Source organism: Rhinatrema bivittatum, chromosome 6, assembly GCF_901001135.1.
Source record: "Rhinatrema bivittatum chromosome 6, aRhiBiv1.1, whole genome shotgun sequence".
In the NCBI taxonomy this organism is placed as follows: domain Eukaryota; kingdom Metazoa; phylum Chordata; class Amphibia; order Gymnophiona; family Rhinatrematidae; genus Rhinatrema; species Rhinatrema bivittatum.
In genome coordinates, this window is record NC_042620.1 from 186,490,229 (window position 1) to 186,513,256 (window position 23,028).

General features: G+C 44.7%; 1 protein-coding gene across 5 annotated transcripts in view; it reads right to left on the bottom strand.

The window, feature by feature from the left end:
* Nucleotides 1-880: 880 nt before the first annotated feature.
* The window catches only part of LOC115093900 (alpha-aspartyl dipeptidase-like), a 75,395-nt gene continuing 53,247 nt past the window's right edge, over nucleotides 881-23,028 (bottom strand). For 4 of the 5 annotated variants that reach the window (XM_029606304.1, XM_029606302.1, XM_029606305.1 and 1 more), the window contains 2 exons: nucleotides 10,049-10,131; nucleotides 881-1,054 (listed from right to left, as the gene is read on the bottom strand). In XM_029606304.1, the coding sequence (XP_029462164.1) occupies nucleotides 991-1,054; nucleotides 10,049-10,131 (147 nt within the window). In that variant the 3' untranslated portion in view covers nucleotides 881-990. The remainder of the gene's footprint in view (nucleotides 1,055-10,048; nucleotides 10,132-23,028) is intronic. The other variant, XM_029606306.1, reaches the window with a different exon arrangement.

Below are 23,028 nucleotides of genomic sequence, written 5' to 3' on the forward strand. Positions count from 1 at the left end.
TTTGATTTTGTTTCTGTACAGCATGATTGATGATGTTTTAAAATTATTTTGCACTTTCATTGGCCCTGCAGATTTGTAAACTGACAGTTCAAAATGCAAACCTATTTTGTACAGAAAAATTATCAGCTTTATATATAAAGAAGCAGATCTGAAAGTAAAAACAAGTTGAAATAAAATGAGATTTCTGTTCTTGCTTTTTTTTCTTAGTGTGAAAGATTTTTTTATATCTGTAACAAATCTATGTATCTTTGGATCTGAGGGAAGGAGTTGAATTATTCTGACTGTAGATGGCTTCAATATAGGCAAAGCCACAAGGACTGTGCAATTTCTGCACTTACTACAGTCTGCCAAACAAACCAACCTTAGCTCCCACACTATCCATACTGCTGTTTCCCAGCTGCTACTTCAAACACACACACAAAACAATGAACAGCTGGCCTAGATGGTGCTTCCAGGAAAATGAATTTGTTCTATAAGATTCTGTGTTAAACTCCCCCTTTTTCACACCAACATTTATCCACAGCAGTGCAACATATGTATTTAACTGAATATCTCAGGATTTAAATACACTAGCTTAAACCCCTCCTGATTAACTGATTTAAAGAGAATAGGACTTTTCAGACCAGGTGCATGGTTCTTCAAGTTCAGCTTCCTCCCTTGGTTAGATATCATATCTTGTTACGGGGGCTGGTTTTGATTGGGTTTGCCCTATGGCCATCAGCATCGTCTTTCTCCAACAATGCTGATGATTAAAAAAAAAAACTTACCACTCTGACTTGGGGGGCTTGAAAAAGAACACGTGTGCTGGTATGTAGCTTTCCCCCTGCAAAGATTACACTGATAGATTTGTAAAATGGAGTGCTCCAAAGTAAAATAGTTTCATGCAAGAAAAACATTTATTGCTCAGAACCTTTTTATTCCTTATCATTCACAAAGTTGTTTATTAAAAACCGATTCCAGCGCCATTCCCTTTGAAAAGTATTATGGCCATTACGAAGTACTTAATAAGAAACTCAGATCGGTTCCAGGCTCATATTCAGTTGGTGCTGCGCCCCTAGATAAAGGAAAAGAAGCACAAAACAAATCATTTAATGGACAGGATTTAAAGTGGGAACATAGAGCTGTGCTCTTTTACTATTAGAGCTGCATGCCATCTTACTTCTGTATAGAAAAGGCTCAGGAACTGAAATGATTTTTGCCATGCCATCTAAGGTGAGTTCTTCTGCCTTCATCTCATCCTGTGTTGCAGGCCCATATAGTAAAATCCGCAGGAGAGCCGGCGCTCCGAGGTGAGCGCCCGCTCTCCCAACGTGCGCCCAGGTACCCGCGCTGATAAGGAGGCGCTAGGGACACTAGCGCGTCCGTAGCGCCTCCTTATTGGCGGAAGTGGCGGCTGTCAGCAGGTCTGACACCCGACACTTTTACCAGCGTCGGTTGTTGAACCCGCTGACAGCCACAGGTTCGGAAAACGGACACCGGCAAAATTGAGCGTCCGTTTTTCAACCCGCGGGCAGTTGTTTTTTTTATTTTTGGGGCCTCCGACTTAATATCGCTATGATATTAAGTCGGAGGGTGTACAGAAAAGCAGTTTTTTTTTCCTGCTTTTCTGTACCCTTGCCCGGTGCCGTCTGAAATTAACTCCTGGCTTGGCCGCACATTTTGCTTTCTGTATTGCGGATGACTACCTAATAGGCCCATCAACATGCATTTGCATGTGATGAGCGCTATTAGTTTCGGGGGGGGGGGGGGGGGGTTGGCCACACATTTTCCACGTGCTATTACCCCTTACTGTATAAGGGGTAAAAATAGTGCGCAAACGCGCGGCCAAATGGGGGCTAACTCTGCGCTCGGCGAGCGCACCATTCTCTTATTGGCCTGTTGGAGAGTAGGGAGATCTTATTGCTCTCAGAACACAGTGAGTGCTTTAACTTTTATAGAGCTAGAGGGATATATACTGCATTTCAAAAACTGCCTCCCCCTTGCTGTTGCTGCAAGTTGACACCACTCTGCTACCTACAGCTGCAGATCCACTGGAGGCTCTCCCTAAAACAACATTAATTCTCACAGGACAAGCAGGATGGTAGTCCTCACATATGGTTGACATCACAGAATGGAGCCCAATCACGGAAAACTTCTGTCAAAGTTTCCAGAACTTTGACCCCTACTGGGCATGCACAGCATGGCACTAACCCTGCAGCCAGCAGGGGTCCCCCTTCAGTCTTCTTTTTTCCGCGCAGTAGTAGCCTCGCGGTTAAGGAGCTCTGAAGAGATTCCTGACAGGAATTTTCCTCATGGAATTACTAAAAGTTAATTTGCCCCACAGGGATCCCTCCTTTAACTTTTTCAAGCCGCGGTACTCCGGTAAGTTTTTACCCGTTTTTCCGTCGATTACCATCGAGTTTGGCCCTTGCGGCCTACTGGATGTCGACCGTACCGCGCTCAATTTCTTGCCATGGCGTCTGGGTTTCGTCGGTGCCCGGACTGTAATCGCACCATGTCCATCACAGACCCCCATAAAGTCTGTGTAATGTGTCTTGGACGAGAGCATGATGTCTTGACCTGCACCAAATGTGCCCTAATGACACCAAAAGGGTCACAAGGCCAGAATGGAGAAGATGAAACTTCTGTTCCGTGCTCAAATCCCGACTCCGACCATTGCATCGTCGTCAGAACCAGCACTGTCAACTTCGCGCCAGCATCGACCACTAGCTGGTGACCACCAGCATCGACGACATCTCGGCCTTCGCCCTCTACTCCCCCTCAGGACCGAGGAGATCATAGAGATAAACATTGCCACCAGCATAGAAAGTCTCAGACCATCGAGGGAGCGAAATCATCTACCTCGCCATCGTTCAAGCCGCCGTTGAAGAAACCTCGTCAGAAAAGGCACCGACCTTTTCAGCGACCGGGTCACAGAGGCAACCCTCACCCAAAAGGGATTCGGGAGCCGCGACTCCGCCTTTAACGGTGGTCCCTCTGGCTATGCCTCTGCCTCCTTCTTCTGTTCCGGAGCCGGGGCTGCTTGCTCCAGTTCTCCGAGAAGAACTGGACCGGATGGTTCAGGAGGCCATTGACAAGGCGATGCAACGACTCCAGGTTCCTCCAGCACAGACACCGGTACCGATTGCGGAACCGATCACCGACCCAAATCCTGCAGCGTTGGCACTGCTGATCTCCAGGATGGAAGCGCTCATTGCCGCTTTTCCACCGATGAACCCCGGGTCACCGATGGTGCCGGTACCCTCCCCGCTTACTCTGTCATCGGAAGGAGAAACACCGTTCTGCATCCCTCCTTCGGGAGTTCTGCCTCAGCCATCAATGACGATACGTCCGTCACCACCAATCCAACCATCGGTGCCGATACGCCCGTCGGCGCCTCCAAGCCATCCATTGATGCCCTCAATGCTTGCGCCGGTGCCTTCATCAGTGCCTCCAATTATTCCTTCGATTCCTTCGGAGCCTACACCAGAACCTTCAGGTATCTCACCACCCCGTCCCCCTCTAGTTCCTAGAGGGGCAGGTGCTGATCCCTATGATACCTGGACTGATGATTCCTCACCAGACACATATGATTTGCCTTCACCACCTTCACCCACTGAAAGTAGAAAGCGTTCTCCTCCAGAGGACTTTTCCTTTATAAATTTTGTGAAGAAAATGTCTGAATTGGTTCCCTTCCAATTGCAGACTGAACAGGATGATAGACATCAGATGATGGAGTTGCTCCAATTCCTAGATGCTCCCAAGGTAATAACCTCCATCCCTATCCACCAGGTTCTTCTGGATCTCCTCAAAAAGAACTGGGAACATCCTGGCTCCATTCCTCCAATCCATAGAAAAGCTGACACTAACTGTTTGGTGCAGTCAGCTCCGGGCTTTCAGAAACCAAAATTGGATCACCAATCTGTAGTGGTAGAATCTGCACAGAAGAGAGCAAAGAGGTCTAAGCCTCACACTTCTTTTCCCCCTGGCAAGGAACAGAAGTTTCTAGATGCCATTGGTCGCCGAGTCTTCCAAGGACCAATGCTCATCTCCCGAATTGCCGCTTATCAGCTCTATATAACCCAATATAATAGAGTCATTTTTAAGCAGATACAAGACTTAACAGACTCCCTGTCTCAGCAATTTCAAGATCAGCTCCAAACCCTAGTAAACAAGGGTTTTGAGACAGGCAAGCATGAGATCAGATCATCTTATGATATCTTTGACACTGCTACTAGGATATCTGCAGCTGCTATTTCGGCAAGAAGGTGGGCCTGGCTCAAGTCTTCTGACCTTTGCCCTGAGGTACAAGACAGGTTATCCGACCTGCCCTGTGTAAGAGATAATCTGTTCGGAGAACAAATTCAACGAACGGTGGCGGAACTTAAGGACCATCATGAGACCCTAAGACAGCTCTCTCTGATGCCTTCTGACTATTCTTCTAAACAGCCCATCAGAAAGGACTCTAAAAAGTCATTCTTCCGCCCGAAGAAGTCCTACCCGCCACCAACCAGATCCCGTTCCACGAGACCTTTTCAAAAAGCACAGTCTCGTCAAACATGGAAACAAAAACCACAGGCAGCTCCTCAACCAGGTCCCGCTTCAGGTTTTTGACTTCCACCTAGAGAGCAGCAGCCAGCTTCCATTACCTCACATACCAGTGGGAGGTCGACTGTGCCACTTCTACAACATATGGCACTCAATCACCTCAGACAAATGGGTATTGGCGATAACTGCTCAGGGTTACCATCTGTACTTTTTCTCCGTGCCACCGGACTCCCCACCTCTACCGACGTGGAGAACATCCGATCACTCCATCCTTCTGGATCAAGAGGTCTCCCTCCTGCTCCAGTCCAAGGCAATAGAACCCATACCCTACTCTCAGCATGGCCTAGGATTCTATTCCCGGTACTTTATAATCCCCAAAAAATCAGGAGGCGTTCGTCCTATTCTGGACCTATGGGCCCTCAACAAGTACCTCCAGTGAGAAAAGTTCAAGATCATAACCTTAGGCTCGCTTTTTCCTCTTCTACAAAGAGGAGACTAGCTCTGCTCTCTGGACCTCCAGGACGCATACACTCATATTGAGATAACTCCATCTCATCGCAAATATCTGAGGTTTCTAGTAGGCCCCAAGCACTACCAATACAGAGTGCTTCCATTCGGCCTAGCGTCTGCGCCACAAGTCTTCACAAAATGCCTCGTAGTAGTTGCAGCCTTCCTCAGGACCCAAGGTGTTCACGTCTACCCCTATCTAGACAACTGCTTAATCAGGGCTCCCACTCAGCAAGCTGCTCTGTCGTCCCTCAATCTAACCTTACACACTCTAATTTCATTAGCATTTCTCGTCAACTACAACAAATCCTACTTAGTCCCATCTCAAGCCTTGTCGTTCATTGGGGCAGACTTGGACACTTTGCAGGCAAAGGCTTTCCTGCCTCGACAGCGAGCTCTCACTCTTGTGTCTTTTGCACACCAGCTGCAGTCTCAGCAATCCGCGACTGCACGCCACTTTCTCATCCTCCTGGGACACATGGCATCCTCAGTTCAGGTCACACCAATGGCCCATTTGGCCATGAGAGTCATGCAGTGGACTCTAAGGTCTCAATGAACTCAAAGCATTCAACCCCTGTCGACCATTGTCTACGTAACAGACTCACTCTGTCAGTCTCTAGCCTGGTGGAAAGATCAGATCAATCTCCTCCACGGCTTGCCCTTTCAGGCTCCAGACCCTCAAATTAATTCTCACCACCGATGTTTCCAACCTCAGATGGGGAGCCCATGTAGCCAATCTGCAGACACAAGGATCTTGGTCTCCAGAGGAAGCCAAACACCAAATAAATTTCCTGAAGCTTTGAGCAATCAGATATGCTCTCAGGGCATTTCAGGACTGCCTCTCAAATCAAGTTATCCTGATTCAGACGGACAACCAGGTGGCCATGTGGTACATCAACAAACAGGGAGACATGGGCTCATTCCTTCTGTGACAGGAAGCTGCACAGATATGGGCGGAAGCTCTCTCCCATTCGATGTACCTCAGGGCCGCCTACTTGCCGGGAGTGGACAATGTGTTGGCAGACAAGCTGAGTCATATCTTTCAACCACATGAGTGATCTCTCAACCCCTCGGTGACTAACTCCATCTTCCAACAATGGGGATATCCTCAGATGGACCTCTTTGCGTCTCCTCAAAACCGCAAAGTAGAGAACTTCTGCTCTCTCATTCGCTGCAAACACTCTCAGCCCAGAGATGCATTCTCCCTCTTGTGGGCAACTGGTCTACTCTATGCATTCCTTCCACTTCCTCTTCTCTCGAAGACTCTCGTGAAGTTACGTCAGGACAAGGGAACCATTATCCTGATAGCACCTCACTGGCCACGCCAAATATGGTTTCCAATATTGCAGGATCTCTCCATTCGCAGGCACATTCCCTTAGGAAAGGACACGCTTCTGATCACTCAAAACGCTGGGTGCCTTCACCACCCCAACCTTCACGCCTTGTCCCTGACGGCATGGATGTTGAAAGGTTAATCCTTCAGCCACTTAACCTTTCTGAACCAGTTTCCCGTGTCTTGATTGCTTCACGGAAGCCTTCCACGAGAAAAGCTTACTCTTACAAATGGAACAGGTTCACGTCATGGTGCTCTTCTCAGTCCCTTGACCCCTTTATCTGTCCAATCATGAAGTTTTTGGACTATCTCTGGCACTTATCAGAGTCAGGTCTAAAAACTTCTTCCATCAGAATGCATGTCAGTGTGGTAGCTGCCTTCCATAAAGGTATCGGAGATGTTCCTATATCAGTAAAACCTCTTGTAACACGTTTTCTGAAAGGCTTGCTTCACCTCAAGCCTCCCTACGTCCTCCGGCCCCTTCTTGGGACCTCAACCTGGTTTTGGGTCGGCTCATGAAATCACCATTCGAGCCTCTTCACTCCTGTGATCTTCGCTATCTCACATGGAAAGTGATTTTCCTTCTGGCAATCACTTCAGCTCGCAGAGTTAGTGAATTACAGGCCCTAGTTACCTATCCACCTTACATTAAACTTCTGCAGGACCGTCTGGTACTCCACTCTCACCCTAAGTTCTTGCCTAAGGTAGTATCGGAGTTTCACATTAATCAATCCATTATACTACCTACCTTCTTTCCCAGGCCCCATTTCAATCCAGGAGAACAGGCTCTGCATACCCTTGATTGTAAACGGGCTCTAGCATTCTACCTAGACCGTACAGCTGCCCACAGGGAAAGCACTCAATTGTTTGTCTCTTTCCACCCTAACAAGTTAGGGAAGCCTGTGGGTAAGCAATCTCTCTCCTCCTAGTTGGCGGACTGCATATCCTTTTCCTATCAGCAAGCGGGCATTCCATTTCAAGACCGTGTTAAAGCGCACTCTGTGAGGGCCATGACAACTTCAGTAGCACACCTACGATCGGTGCCGCTTCCTGACATTTGCAGGGCTGCCACCTGGAGTTCTCTCCACACCTATGCAGCCCACTATTGCTTGGACAAAGCCGGAAGACAAGATTCCATCTTCGGCCAGTCTGTCCTTCGTAACCTATTTACAACGTGGTGTACTAACACCCTTCAGCCTGCCCGGTAGGGTTCAGGATACCCTCGGCCAAATTTTATCTGTCCTAGTGCCTTGCACACCTGGATACATTTGGTGCATTTCTTGAACATCCTCAGCTCTGTACTCACCCATATGTGAGGACTACCATCCTGCTTGTCCTGTGAGAAAGCAAATGTTGCTTACCTGTAACAGGTGTTCTCACAGGACAGCAGGATGTTAGTCCTCACGAAACCCACCCGCCACCCCGCGGTGTTGGGTTCGTTATGTTTTATTATTTTATTTTTCGACACTGCCTGTAGCTTTTAAACAAGACTGAAGGGGGACCCCTGCTGACTGCAGGGTTAGTGCCATGCTGAGCATGTCCAGTAGGGGCCAGTCAAAGTTCTGGAAACTTTGACAGACGTTTTCCATGATTGGGCTCCATCTTGTGATGTCAACCATATGTAAGGACTAACATCCTGCTGTCCTGTGAGAACACCTGTTACAGGTAAGCAACATTTGCTATCTGTAACACAGATGTTTCCTGATACTGGGGCCAATGTAATAAGATGCAAACAGTTTTAACTCAGTTGTGCACAAACTTTATTCCCAATGCAGTGGGGAGTGTTGCACATAGCAAAAACCCCTGCAACCCGGACTACTGTTGGGGGGGGGCTGGGGGCAGGGCGCAATGTTGGTGAACAAGTAGACTATGAGGAGGGGGATGAGTCAGAGGAAAGGCAGGTGGGGTCATCAGGAATCAATTAGGCAGGCAGATAGGAGAGGGGATTGGGAAGGGTCAAGGGTGAAAGAGAAGGCAGGGAAAGGCTGAAGGGACAGCCCACCTGCTTAATGAGCAGGCGCACAACGAGGAATCCCCCTTTTCTGCCCTGCATCTTAACAGCAGATTTTTCCCATCCGCTCACCCAACTCATCCTTTGGTAACCCTCAGGGAGCGTAAATTGTCGCAGCATGAACAGCGGGGTGGCCAGTCAAGGGCAACGTGAAAGACCCCCAGAGGAACTGTGACCAAAATTTGCAAGTATGACACTTTTACGCAAGTACAGCAGCAGATTTCTTCGTTTTGACGGCAGGAAAACACAAGGGGGAGATGATGCCATACAGTGTGCTCAGCCGGTTGCACTGTTTAACCCACAGTTGGACGCAGGTTGTGTAGGCGCATCCACAGCCCCTTATGCTATAAGGGGATTAGCGCCTCCATAACGTGTGTCCAATGCACCGGGAAGCTAATAGCGCTCAACACATGCAAATGCATGTTGATGAGGCTATTGTTCACTCCAAATGCAAATAAATGTGCATCCAATATGCACATTTTTGCACACAAAAGTTAACGCCTGCTCAGAGCAGGCATTAATTTCTGAGCACCCCCAAAAGGTGTACAGAAAAGCAGAAAATACTGCTTCTCTGTACATCCTCCGACTTAATATTGTGGCGATATTAAGTTGGAGGAATGAAAGATTTTTTTAAAAAATTTTTAAATAGTGCCGGCAGTCAGGTTCAGGAAACAGACGCTTAGTTAACCAGCCAAGCACTCCCGGGCTTCCGCTGTCAAGAAGGCGCTAGGGGAGCACAATCAACCCTAGCGCCTCCTTGACAGCGCAACCCCCAATTAAAATATTGCATGGTGCCCCCAGGAGAAGTGCCTGGGAGCACCCCAAGGCACAAGGTTGGCAAAGATCAATCTAGGGCCATGGACATTTATGGAACTGTGTTCTGCCAACAGATGTGCAAAACTGCAGCAAGGGAATGGCTTCTATGGCCAGACAGCAAGAAAGGCATGTAGGCAGTAGCAGCCATTGCCAAACAATAGTGAAGGCTGCTCACCCTGCGAGTTGCTAGCTCAAACATCCTAGCATACTGTGCCTATGTGCAATGTTATCATTCACCTATGTATTCAAATGATAATTTGTTTGGCATAAGTTTGCTGGTTTTGATTTGTTTGTGCTGTGGTCATAATCCACATAAAATGTTTGTCAACTCAGTGCTTCATGTCTTTTTGGGAACGGCAGGCTAGCAAATATGATATTGCAAAGAAGGAGGAGGATGCCTGTGTCTATGTACTCTGTGTGCGTAAGAGTTAGTGCCCCCTCATGGAAATCCCAGGTTCATCATAGCATTAGCTATTACTTTCCAAGGCAGAAAGGTGCACTGGCTTAACATGTTTTCTTAGTGCTGGAAACTTAACTCCAAGTCAGAGATGGGGTAAAGTTTCCAGCAGTAGTATTAGCTCAAGTTCTGGTTCTAGGGCCTGCACTCAGGATTTATGTGAATAAATGCGCACTCAGCTTATTCCAAAGGCATTTTAACTCCTAATGCATTAGCTTACTGCTGCATTGGGAGTTACATTTTTTTTTTAGCTCATGCATTAAACTTTCTGCTGAATTTCCGTGCACAGTTGTAAGACACAGCTTATTACATTGGCCCCACTGATAGCATCTCATATTTTCCAGAGGACATGAGAACATCAAATTTGCTTTCTTCAATTGACTGTATAATCCATTACCTCATAAACAAACGGGCTCCTGTTACTCCTAGCAAGGTTGATTTGTTGTCTTCTACTAAAAGCATTGAACCTTCACGCAAAGCCTTAAAAAAAAAAAATGGCCATTACTAATTTGCAAGGAAAATGTGTGTTATTACTTAAAGCAGTAATACTTTCAGACCACATAAGTTTCCTAGAAATCTCTGATTTCTTTCTATCATCTTTTTGCAGTAGTCTAAGGCTGCCATGCCTCTGCAAATTCCATTGAACCTCCAGTGTCACTCAGGCCCCCTTCCAATTTTTTTTAACTGATGGGAATGTAAGTTCTTTGGCAATGGAAGCGCCTGGGTATAGAACAGAACGGCTGCAAAACATACACTTGCAGCTGCCTACATTATAATATAAAAGATGACAGTCACAGCAGAGGAAAGACCAGAAGGCCTATCTTAAACTTTTTTCCCTATGACCACACTTGTGGCTATTTCCTGAGCAAGGGAGAGGTAGACTCTAAAAAAAATAATAATAATAATAATAAGTACGGGTGGGGGAGGGGAGCACATAACAAGTGATCAGTCAAATATTGCAGATTGTGCAAAGTTTGTAAGAAAAACAGTTTCTTTTGGCTGTGGTTCATGCTAATCCATGTGGGAATAAGCAGCAGCGAGACAGCAGAAAGAGCAGGTGAATGGATGGCAGCTGCAGATTTAATTTTTTTATGGGGGAGGGGGTCCATGCAGCAGCAGTAGGGGCAGTAATGGGAGGGCCTGGATAATAGAAAGAGCAAAGAATTGAAGGACGCCATAGCTCCATGCCTCTCCTTGCTGTCATCAGCAAAGGCCCAAACTGTTGCTTTTTATGACACTCAGAGGCACACATGATGTCGGAACTTTGCGTATGACTGCTGCAGAACTACAGTGTCAGCTGGCCAGTAATTCTATTATGATATTAATGTTCCAATTGACTAGCAAGCCAGACCAATAGGTCCCATGAGCTGGAAATAGTCCACGGGCCATAGTTTGCCCACCTCTGGCCTGTCCATTTACTCTTCCTACCAAGGTATGTCAAAGGCCATCCCCCCCTCTGGTTTTACATTCACCTCCTTGCAAATAAGAATGTTGTGTTTCCCTGTGGACAAGCAGAATCAAATTCAGCCACACAAGTGGGTGACGTCCTCATCTGGCACTGATGCAAAGCTCAGAAAAACCTAGATTTTATTTATTTATTTATTTGCAGTTTTTATATACCGACATTTGTTTAGTAACCTCACATCGGTTCACAGATAACAGAAACATTGCAGCTGTGCGAACTAGAACAAACATGTGCAACAGTGCTTTACAATAAACATTTACAATAATCAATAAACTTTACAAAAAACTTGTTAACGAAAATATGCAACAGTGCTTTACAATAAACTTATTTAACCGGGGGGGGGGGGGGGGAGAGGGGTAACAGTGGAAACAGTGGAAGGGAAAAATCAAATAGTGGTACATAGCAAATTCTCGCTGAACTTATGTCTGTAAATAAATAGAATGAGTTTTATAAAACACAATTGGAAAAGAGAGAAGCTGGGCCTGAGAGAAAGAAATAGGATAGAAGTCTTTTGACCAATTGAAATACAATAGATATGAGTAGTTGCCAATAAGACGATAGGTGTGGTGAGAGAGAACGGGGATGTACACTTAAGTAAGTTAGTGGGCAAGGCTGTGGAGTAAGAGAGAAAGGAGAGCGTAAACTTAAGTCTAAGCATGCATGGGTGTTTCCATGCAGCCACTGCAGATCTCTCAAAGTCGTTTTTCTTCCGCCGTGGCAAAAGGATGATTTTGCTCTCTCTCGGGCTACTGTTGTGATTTTTCATGTTTATCTTTGAAAAGTTTGCATATTTCTTGTTTTTCTTGCATTTTCCTTTGCATTATCTTTTTTGAGTCCCCGTCCCAAAAAAAAAAAAGTCTGTTCTACATTTCCTATTCATTCTAGCAATGGAACAACCCTCACACAGAAAATACCAACAACAACCCTTCAGGAAATACTACTACTCTTCCAGAAGATACTAGCCTTATGCTTATTAAATACACTATATCCCCTTCAGCAGTATGAGATCATGACCTAACCTGGGGCCAACATATACCACTCCAACAATTGTCTTAAATATCTAGGCCAAATTTTTGACTACCAAAATTATATTCTTTTTCCTTATAAGCTCTTCCAGTGGGTAGAAGGCTTCATTTTTTTCACCAACTCAAAACAAAGGGAAACACTAGTATCTTATTAAAAATGTACAAAAAACGGGCTGGTGCAACAATGAATAGTTGCTAATGTTTAATTGCTATTGATCTTTAACATTAATATTTTATCAGAGAAGAAAAGACCTCAGCACTGGTACTGACTGAACTTGTGCCGTCAGATTTTATTGAAACCAGTAGTTGCAATCATGGGTCATAACAACCTCACTTTTTTTATTGTTAATTCTGAAAAAAAAAATTTATATTTTTTAATTTTGATACAATTCTTCTTAGACTGGTTTCTGTATTGTCTGTTTATATATAGCTATGTATCTTATCTCTCATTAATCATAGCTTTAAAACAAAACCAGATTCAATGCCTTATGGTATAAGCAATGTAATCGTCCATTAGAAACTGTTTTTCAAACTTATCTTATTGTGATGATCTCTTGATAGAATTTTTCAATAATGCTTTGGAAAACCTTCCTTTTTGTGATACTCAACCAGCGCTACAACAGCTGCTGTCCAAGATACCGACATGTCAACGTCTTGGATTTAAGAAATCTACACACATACTTCAAAGGAGAAAAATTCTAAATGAATTAATGAATTCCCTCAGCACCATCCTTTCCCATCTAGAGACAACCTTAGACCTGAAAGATGCTCACATGCATATTCCTGTCCACAAGAATTACAGAAAGTACCTACATTTCTCCTTAGCATCAAATTCTTTTCAATACCGCAGTTTTTTTTATTTGGCCTATTATTCAAATACTTTGCAGTTGTTTTATTTTTATTTATTTTATTTATTTAAGGTTTTTATATACCGGCAATCATGAGGACATATCTTGCTGGTTTACATGAAACGGGGTGCATTAAATACATCAAACTAAAACTGTGGTGATCGAAGGAAACAGTTACAATTAACAAGGGTCACAGAACTTGGAGAAGAAGGAAGAGATAGGAAAGAATAACTGGTTAGACAAAATACAAATTAAATTAATTAAATACTATGTACAAATGGTATTGTTAATGGTTGAATGTTTTGGGGAGTCCTTGGATTGAGTCCTTGGATTGTGTCATTAGATTGTGTCTGGGAAAGCTTGCTTGAATTGATCTTCCTGACATGTTCAGTTGTAGCTGAACATGTCAGGAAGATCAATTCTCTAGTCTTTCCATATTTAGACAACTGGCTAATATCAAGCAGATCCTCAGAAGAAGTGAGACAGAGCATGTATTATACACTCAATACCCATCTTTCTCTAGGGTTCATAGTGAACTTCAAGAAGTCTCAACTGATTCCAACAAGTCAATTAATCATCATAGGAACATACTTGGTCACCAAAAAGGATAAGTCTTTATTCCCTTTCAAATAGCAAATACCCTTATGTGCATAGTTCACACTTTAGTCAAACGCCAGTCAATTCTAGCTGGGTCCCACATGAAAATGGTAGGCCACATGGCAGCCACAGTCCACGTCACTCACATTTTTACATCTACAAATGAGGGACACCCAATGGTACTTGAAACACAGTTGGAACCAGCACCATCACACAAGACATGTCTCTCCAAATTTCTCTCTTTGTTCATTACAATGGTAGATGCAACTGTCAAACCTCTTTTACAGACTGCCTTTTCATCCTCCATAAGCCCAACAAGTATTAATTACGAATGCCTCTACCAAGTGCTCATCTCAATACAGTTTGCTTGCAAGTAACTTCGACCATTCAAGAGACAAAACTTCACATCTCTCTAGTAGCTGAGAGCCATATTTAGAGTTCTCAAAATCTTCAAGCCATAGCTAAAAGGAATGGTAGTTCAAATGCAAACAGTCAAGTAGCAATATACCACATATACAAACAAGGAGAAACAAGGAGAAACAGGCTTTTCAAGGCAATGCAAGGACAACTGCAAAATATGGAATTGGGCGATCTTAAGGAAGATACATCTAAATGCTATTCATCTTCCAGGAAAGGAATTTCCATTTGTTTTCAGTTTTCAATATCACTCTACAACTATCTTGTTCCTTGACATTACTATTCTGCCTCCAATAATGGCCTGGTGACCTCCATTTTTAAGAAACCCTCTGATAGGAATACCATTTTGATAGTTATGACCCACGTTCACGAAGACACAATATTCCCACCCTTCAATTTTTCCAGCTCTGATGCCGTTGCTCCTTCCGTGAAGATTTCACAAACCATGCTCGGGCAATGGCTAATAACTGTTTTGCTCGTGGTTATCCCTCGTGCATTGTGAAGACAACATTTATACATGCTTATTTTGCAAATCGTGATCTTCCTTTCCTTCCCTGTTCTAATGATGACTCTGATGCCTTGACGTGTCCTCCCTTTTTCACCATGTACTGAAGCGATTTGTCAGATCATTCATCGCCACTGGCATCTCCTCTCTTTTATTTTTAAGTCCGCCCCTTGCTTTGCTTTTAAACATGGTCATAATTTAAGAAATGCCCTTGTCTCTTCTGATTTCCCCTACCTTGGACCTTTCCTTCTCTGGTCATAACCCCTAGGGTTCCTCTTTGACTTGTCCTTTTTCACTATCCATTACCTCATTCGTTAACCCTTCTACTGGATGTTCATACTCTCTTAACCATAACTCTACCTGCACTTCTTTGGGAGTTGTTTATGGCATCCTCTGCCCCTGTCCTTTATTATATATTGGTAAGGCAATATGCAAAATCAAAACTCAAATTTTTGAACATTGCATCAATATTCACCATTCCCATAGCACAGCTCCTTTGTTTTCTCACTTGTTAAATTCTAACCATTCCCTTGATCTTCAATTTTTCGTTTTGGAAATCTGCTCTCCCCATTCCCATGAGGTAACTTCTCCTCCTTGGTCTTGCACTGTTTCTCTTGCTGATTTAAATCTAGAGTTCATATGGCTGTCATGTTATAAATTTACATTCTCTTTGTTTCTGGTACCTGTATGTCTGCTTTCTGATTGTTCATGCAGACCCGTGACTAATTGGAGAAAGTTCTTTTTTACTCAACGCACAATTAAACTCTGGAATTTGTTGCCAGAGGATGTGGTTAGCGCAGTTAGTGTAGCTGTGTTTAAAAAAGGATTGGATAAGTTCTTGGAGGAGAAGTCCATTATCTTCCGAAAAAAACTCAAGACCTGGCTCTTCCTCCAAGCCTTCCCCTAACTTTCAAAACCATCAATTCTCTACCAGACAGGACTCCACCTGCCTGACTAAGCGCCCCACCAAATTTAGGCGTTATATGTATTCCTCTGTTTCTTTGTTTCATTGCAATATTTAGTTTATTCTGTTATGCTGTCCTTTACCTCCGGCTAACCTAGCCCCCAAGTTAGTACCTCCTTGTTATATGTAACTTTCACCTCTGCTTAAATGGTTGATTAAGTTTTACCCCTTGTTACATGTAAACCGATCTGATATGAATTTTATTCATGAAGGTCGGTATATAAAAGTGTTAAATAAATAAATAACCAACCTGCTATTAATTAAGTTGACTTAGAAAATAGCCACTGCTATCACTAGCAACGGTAACATGGGATAGACTTAGTTTTTGGGTACTTGCCAGGTTCTTATGGCCTGGATTGGCCACTGTTGGAAACAGGATGCTGGGCTTGATGGACCCTTGGTCTGACCCAGTATGGCATGTTCTTATGTTCTTATGCTTGGCGCCTGTTTGGTCTGTTTAAATCCTGAACTGTACACCTTGCCTGATTGCTGCTTGTAAAGCTGTTTAAGCCTGCAAGTATTCCTGCTTGATGTTGCCTGTAAGTCTTTATTACTTTATATTATTATTTCAAACTTTATTGCCTTTTCTACTGTCCTTCTCATTAACATTTTCCTAATTTGCTGCATTCTATGTTTCACTAGATAGTTGCCCCCTTGAGACAGCTCTGCTGTGAAACATGGTTCATGTCAGGGTTGAGAGTGTTTCTCCCTTCTTTACCAATTGGCAACTTTTGTTGAACTCTGCTTTTGAAGCTGATGTTTCTGGGCAACCTTTTGAATAAACAATTTATTTGATTCAACTACAATTTGGTGGACTCCATTTGTATCTGCTACACCTTTTGATTCACCCTATTATGCATTTGGTGTGTTGCTTGCTCCTGTTTTGCTGTTTACATCCCAAATAGTGCCAACCCAGGCCTGAAGAACTAGCACAGGTTCTCCCTTCTACTGACTTAACTTTTCTCCCAGCCCTAAGGAAGGCTAAGGTTTCTTAATAACTTACCCACATCAAAATTCTCACCTATTTTGGGACCAAATGCATTCCTGTTAACCATGACTTGCTCACAAATCCTTTGGTCATGAACCTCCCTCTGTAGGTTCTCCAGAATACCAACCTCAAGGACTGCACTGGGGCGTGCCATTTGAGGACTCCACTCTTGAACTTCTCTTTGACTCCTGGCTCATTCCCCAAGAAGGGAAAGCACTCCACACTATTCCATTGCACCACTCTGGTAAACTCCTCCTGAGGAAGAGGAAACCTCTCCAACTTCTTGGCCTCAGGCCTCTCCCCTTGGGAGGAAGAGCCCCTACAGGTTCCCACTCCCATTGGAGGGTCCCTTGGCCTCTCAGCCCACAGATTGGATACTCAAGTAAATCACATATTCTGGAGGTCCCATATACCCCACCTACTCTGGAAAAGGCAGGGACGAAAAGGGCCAAATATTCTCTCTTATATATTCCATAAACAATGGACTATGCAACCTGCACATATTACTTCCATCAGCACATTAAGTACAATGGCCCTTCAGATGTATTGCATTACAATTAGCAAACCTCAATTCACAACAAACATTCATTATGATCCCAGGTCTCCCCGGATCAGCGGGGACCTCAGGGAACTACAAAACAGAGTATCCCATTTTAGGGAGTCTCTACATTTGTAATTTGTAGCCCTTTATTCTGTATTTGAAGGTTGTTCGGTGTGTTTGATCAAGGTCAGGTACATTGCTAGCACATAGGGATTTGTATCAGTTTTATTTGTTGTTTTCTGAACAGGACATGTGTTTGTGCACTGCTGTCTTTTCATAGTAAAGACAATTCCTGCTTCAGCCCTTGGAATTAGTGCTGCTATGGTATAGCAGGTTTGCTACACCTGTGCAGCTTGGCGGCGTACGATAGGACCATATCAAACGCATACTCTGCATCCACAGGAGCCCCCTGCCTCTCAACAATGAGTGCAGAGCAGAACTAGGACATTTCCTCATACAACGCACTGTACAAAAGAAGATATTCTTTTTTTTTTTGTAATTCAAAATTTTTATTGTGTGTAACAAGTAGTATACATGGAAATTTGGATATCATCACAAGCATGCGCGCCACTGAAAGAGCTCACAGGGCTATGGGCCCCAAATCTGGGAACAGACCACGAGATACAGTGGTCTGCTTTCATTCATATGCTTTCAAAGAAAGAGTTGCACAAGCGGCCAGGAAACAACGCACTTGGCAGTGGGAAGAGAACTGAGATTTCGGCGTTTGCTGATTCTACCTGCCACCGCGCTAAAGAAAACGCTTCGACTTCAAGGCAATCACCAGTGCTCTGAGCGCGGAGAATATTTAGATATCGCTGGTTATTTCCCTTGGGACAGTGGTTCGTGCTGAAAGGGGTCCCACACCGAGTGCGGACAGTTGAGGAAGCGGCGGGTATCTTATGCTCAGCGGACATGCCTGTGATTCTTACTGCGGGCCTAGGGAAGCCTTCCTCTCCGGCCCGTGAAGATCAAACGCGATGGCAGAGAATCGCCAAGGGTGGAAGAAGATCATTCTAATGCTGGTGTCTTCTCAGTAACAACACAAACACCCTCTACTTTCAGACACATTGTAACATAATATAAAGCCTGAAAAATAACAAACAAACCCAAGCTGCACAGGTGTGGCAAACCTGCTACACCATAGCGGCACTAATTCCAAGGGCTCAGGCAGGAATTGTCTTTACTATGAAAAGACAGCAGTGCACAAACACGTGTCCTGTTCATAAAACAACAAATAAAACTGATACAAATCCCTATGTGCTAGCAAAGTACCTGACCTTGATCAAACACACCGAACAATCTTCATAGGACAGTCATGTGCTCAGCTTTCCACATGCGAGCATCGTTTGTCACATCAGGAAAAAAAAAGGGTGAGAACCGCTGGCTGGGATATTTGGCACCTTATAAATCTGGCGCCCTAGGCAGTTGCCTGTGTTACCTCTGCCTAGAATCAGGCCTGATAGATAGAGATCTATGATTAACCGGTACATCCCAACTCTGCTGCTATAGCTGACTGGAATCTATCTGGCTCAGAGATAAGAAGCAGAGAAGGATATAAAGTCCGACAGTGAGATTCTCTCTTACTCATTCCATAGCATATGACCTGCAGGTTGATCATTTTTGGAACTGAATTGAGTCCATTAACCTTTACAGCTTTTTTTTCTTTTTAAGTACATTTTTCTACTTTTGATGGCCATGTGAAAAAAATCTGATCCTCCTGAGATTTTTCTAATTGAAGATGAAATACAGGAGAGTTGATATGACAGACTATTCAGGGGATCAGGGTCATTATGTTCCTCCGTATATTTACTTTTCTCACTTGGTGCAGTGTATCAGATTCAAAAAGGAAATATTTAAGATAAATGATACCATCTCACTACAGGATAATGAACTATTGATTTTGTTTCCAGAGTATATCATTATGACTAATTCGGAGGCCCGGCTTACTAGAAATCTTTATGAAACAGGAAGTGGGAGGTGTAATCTGTAGCTGGTAGCCGCAGGGCTATTTTTCAGGTGGTATATGCCAGTGCTAAGTACTGGTATCTTTTTCCCCAGCATGCTTGCATTGCCCCACTGATCCCCCAAACATTAGGAAGCGATGTTCATACCTGACAACTCTCTGGGTTTGACCCAGAGACTCTGGGATTCTGCAATGAATTACCCGGTCTCTGGGTACTGATGTGAATTTAGCCACCCCAGGCCCCCCCCCCCCAAATGCAGAATTTTTTGGCAGGTTGGCAGTAGAACTGTCCTCAGTAAAACAGTAGGAATCCTGGCTGCCGGCGCAGGCCCCACTGACCTCGCAGCCTCCAGATGCACGTGGACCCAGAAGCCCCAGCAGCCCTTTCCAATTGCACAGGTCCAGAGGAGAAACTGCGCAGCTGGACCTGGAGGAGGAAGTAAAGCCATTCAGGCAGCAGTAGGAGGATGCCCATCAACCCCCACTACTGGCCCCAGCCTGAGGAGGAGGCAACTGGGTTGAACAGGTGGGAGGCTGGTGGGGTTCCTGGAACTGGTCTTGGGAAATGGGGAAGAGAGAGAATGTGTGTGAGAAGGAGAAAGTGTGTGTAAAATTAAGTGTGCTTTGATTGTGTAGTTTTATCAATTGTATTTTATTGGTTTCATTATTTATGTAATCTTTGGCTTATGTATTTTAAATGTTAAATCTAATAAAACAAATAATAAATGAGAGAGGTTGGGAAAAATGTGTGTGCCCCCTCCCCCACCCCCTAAGCTATGCCATTCTCAGGGTGACTGGAAATCAAAAGTTCCCAGTTATACTGGTGGGGTGGGGTTACCACAACACTAGAGGGCCAGGGCAGTCACCTCAATCTGCACACTCCACCCACCCAAGAATGGCCCTGCCTACCTGTCAGCTCCCTTCAAAATTGCATGGAGCAGCGAATGCAGTGCAGGCCACAGGGTCTCTGAACAGGTTCATGCTGCCTGTCCCTATTAGAGATGAGCTTCGTTTTTTTCTACCGGGTTATTTTTTTGAGTCGGACGCTTCGGGGTAAAGTTCGTTTTTCCTCGGTTAGTTTTTTGGAAAAACGAACAAAAACTAAACGGGGAAAAACAAAACAGACTCAAAAAAAGACGCGGGAAAACGAAGCTCAAAAAATCCCACCCCAAGCATTAAAAGTTACTATAACACATTAAATACACACCCCCCCCCCCCCACCATCCCGATCCCTCCCCAAGACTCACTAACATCCCTGGTGGTCCAGCGGGGTCCCATGAGCAATTTCTCCCTCCGTGCTGTCGGGCTGTCTGGCCTGCCTCGATCAAAATGGTGGGGGGCGGTTGTATTACAGTGAATTTTAATACTTGGGGGGGTTTTTTATTTTAAAAAATAAAATGTGCCCCTCCCCCGTACAAACCCGAAAAACTAATTTTCCTCGTAGTTCGGGGAAAATCAGTTTCGGTGTTCGGGGCCCCCCAACCCACGACAAATTAGGCATGAACCACATCTCTAGTCCCTATGGCCCTTCTGTTAAACAGGAAGCAAGAAAATGGAGGGAGATGTGGGCCTTATGACAGATAACACAGAACCTATTCAGAGACTCTGCGGTCCATGCTGCTCTTGCTGTTCAGGAAAACTTCAGTGGACAGGGCCAAAGTGGACGAGAAAGGGATGAGGGAGCAGTGGGGGAAAGAGAATGAAGGGAAGGGGAGTTGGACAAGAAAGATGAGAGAAGGAAAGAAGGGGTGTATGGGTGAGGAACGATCAGGTGAATAGTGTGTGTGCACAGAGGAGAGCAATCTGTAGACGTGTTACAGAGTTGAGAGAAATATGTGTGAGGAGGAGAGCCGGTGCTTCCATTAGGCAAACTTGGTGGTTGCCCAGAGCCCCAACATTTTGGGGGCGGCAAAATCCTGCCAGTGCTAGGTGCAGAGGGGTGTGCCACCAGAGCCAATACCATCAAAGAAGGGAGTGCTGTGCTGTGCTGGAGCCACTGCCACCGCTAATTAAGTTGGGGGAGGTGGGGGTGAGTAACAAGGGTTTGCCTAGGGCAGGCTTCCCAAACTATGCTTCATGGTCACAGAACCTTCAGCTGGGATCACAAATGCCTCAAACGGTTGACGTTTCAGCCACCAACAGCAGTATTAAGAGTGACAATCAGCATGCACTCACAGACCCTGCAATGGTCCCATTCCCTCACATGAGTTTCTGTAGAAACAAAGTCCTGCGCGAGGAGGGACTGGGGCCATTGCACCAGCTCAGAGGTTCTGTGCTGACTTCATTACTAAAGCTGTTGCCGCTCGCAGATCACCATCAGCCATGGAACCAGTTCTTGAGGGGAGGGATCAATGTGTGTGGGCCAGTGGAGATTGCCATTGCACCTTGCTCCTCACCCATCACTAAACCAACTCAAGCGTGAAATGTTGCCCCAGTTATCAGCCTACCTTCTCCTTCACACCAGTTGTCATCCATTTTTGGACCGGGGGCAAAAGGAAAATGCTGCCACTGACCCTGGCTTGGGGGATTTTTTGAGGAGGGGCTGTTTGAAGGGAGGGGATCTGATGCAGGAGGGCTTTGAGGGATGGATCGACTGCAGCAGGACTGGCTGTGAATGATGAGAGGGGGAATGACAGAAGATTGACTGGGGGTGTGAGAGGAGATCAGCTGGGGAGATTTGATAGAAGGACTGAAGGGGTTGAGGTTGGGAGATGAGAGAGAAGAGGGAATGGATGACAGAGGATCAATTGGAGGATTAGGTGAGAGAGGATCAGCTGTGGGGATGTGAAAAGGGCTGAAGAGGGTGAAAGCGAGGGGATGGGGTATAAGAGGAGGTCTGCTGGAAAGGGAGCAGGTTGAGAGAGGAGGACCTCTGGTAGTGTGGAGGTTGAGAGAGAGGATCAACTGAAATAGAAGGAGAGTAAGACTGGAAGGATTCTTAGGGGGCGGGGGACCGTACCGCTGATAATTTGTTTTGGTCATCCTCTGGGAACATGTGAGTTTTCAAGGGCTAAAATGGGGTCACATTGGCTAAAGGTTTATGAAGACCTGGCCTAGGGTGCCAAATATGCTTGTACCATCCTTGGGTGAATATGTGAGAGAGAGTTAGGGAGGAATGCATGTGAGAAAGAGGAAAGGGAACTATGTATGGGAGAGAGAGCTGGGGAGGGATAGAAGGGAAGAATGAGGTAACTACTCTGAGGGAGGATAGAGAGAAATAAAATTAAAAGAAAGCAAAAAAAAAAGGAAAAAACCAGGATCTGAGGATGAGATCAAAAGAAAGGGGGCAGCAGGACAAAATACCTAGAAGAAAGTATGAGAGAACAGAATGGATAGAGAAGGAAAAAAACAGAAATCAGAGGGGATAGGAAATGTAAAAAATGGAGAATAAAGGAAAAGATTAGAAAATTAAAATACAAAGCACAAATAAAAGAATAAAGAAAATACATGAAAGCAGGGATCAGGAGAAAGGAACAAAAAAGAAACAAAGGATGAAATTAAGAAGACTAAAAGAGCATGAAATACAAAAGTTTGAATAATATTTTATTGAAAAATATGATGTCACATTACAGGAGAAACAGACCAAGAGCATCAGGCCTGGTGGCTGAGGGACCCTGGGCAAGAAAGTCATTTGGGGCCCCTCAGAGGCTTAAGTTTGGTGACCTATAAACAAGCTGCACGTGTTTTTATTTCACTGTGCCCTGTACGTGAAACTTTTAAATATTCTTTGAAGGAAATGTTAAAATGCAAATAGATCCATATAGATCCACTTCCTTCCACAAACTCCACCCAGTTGCAAACTTCTGTGGCCCCTAAAGTGTGAGGCCCCAAGCAATCACCTGGTTTGCCATCATTGGTACCGGGGGTAGAAAGCACTGGACAGGAGGTGTTATGTTGGGTTTGCTGAACCCCCATCATTGATGTGGGAGGGGGTGCTATGTTAGGGCCCAAAATGTCCAGACAGCAAAGGTAGAAAAAAAGCTATTTATTTTTGATTTAGTGATTCAAATATGTCTTTGGGAATGGGAATGTGCAGCATCTCTGATATCTCTGTATTTTGCACA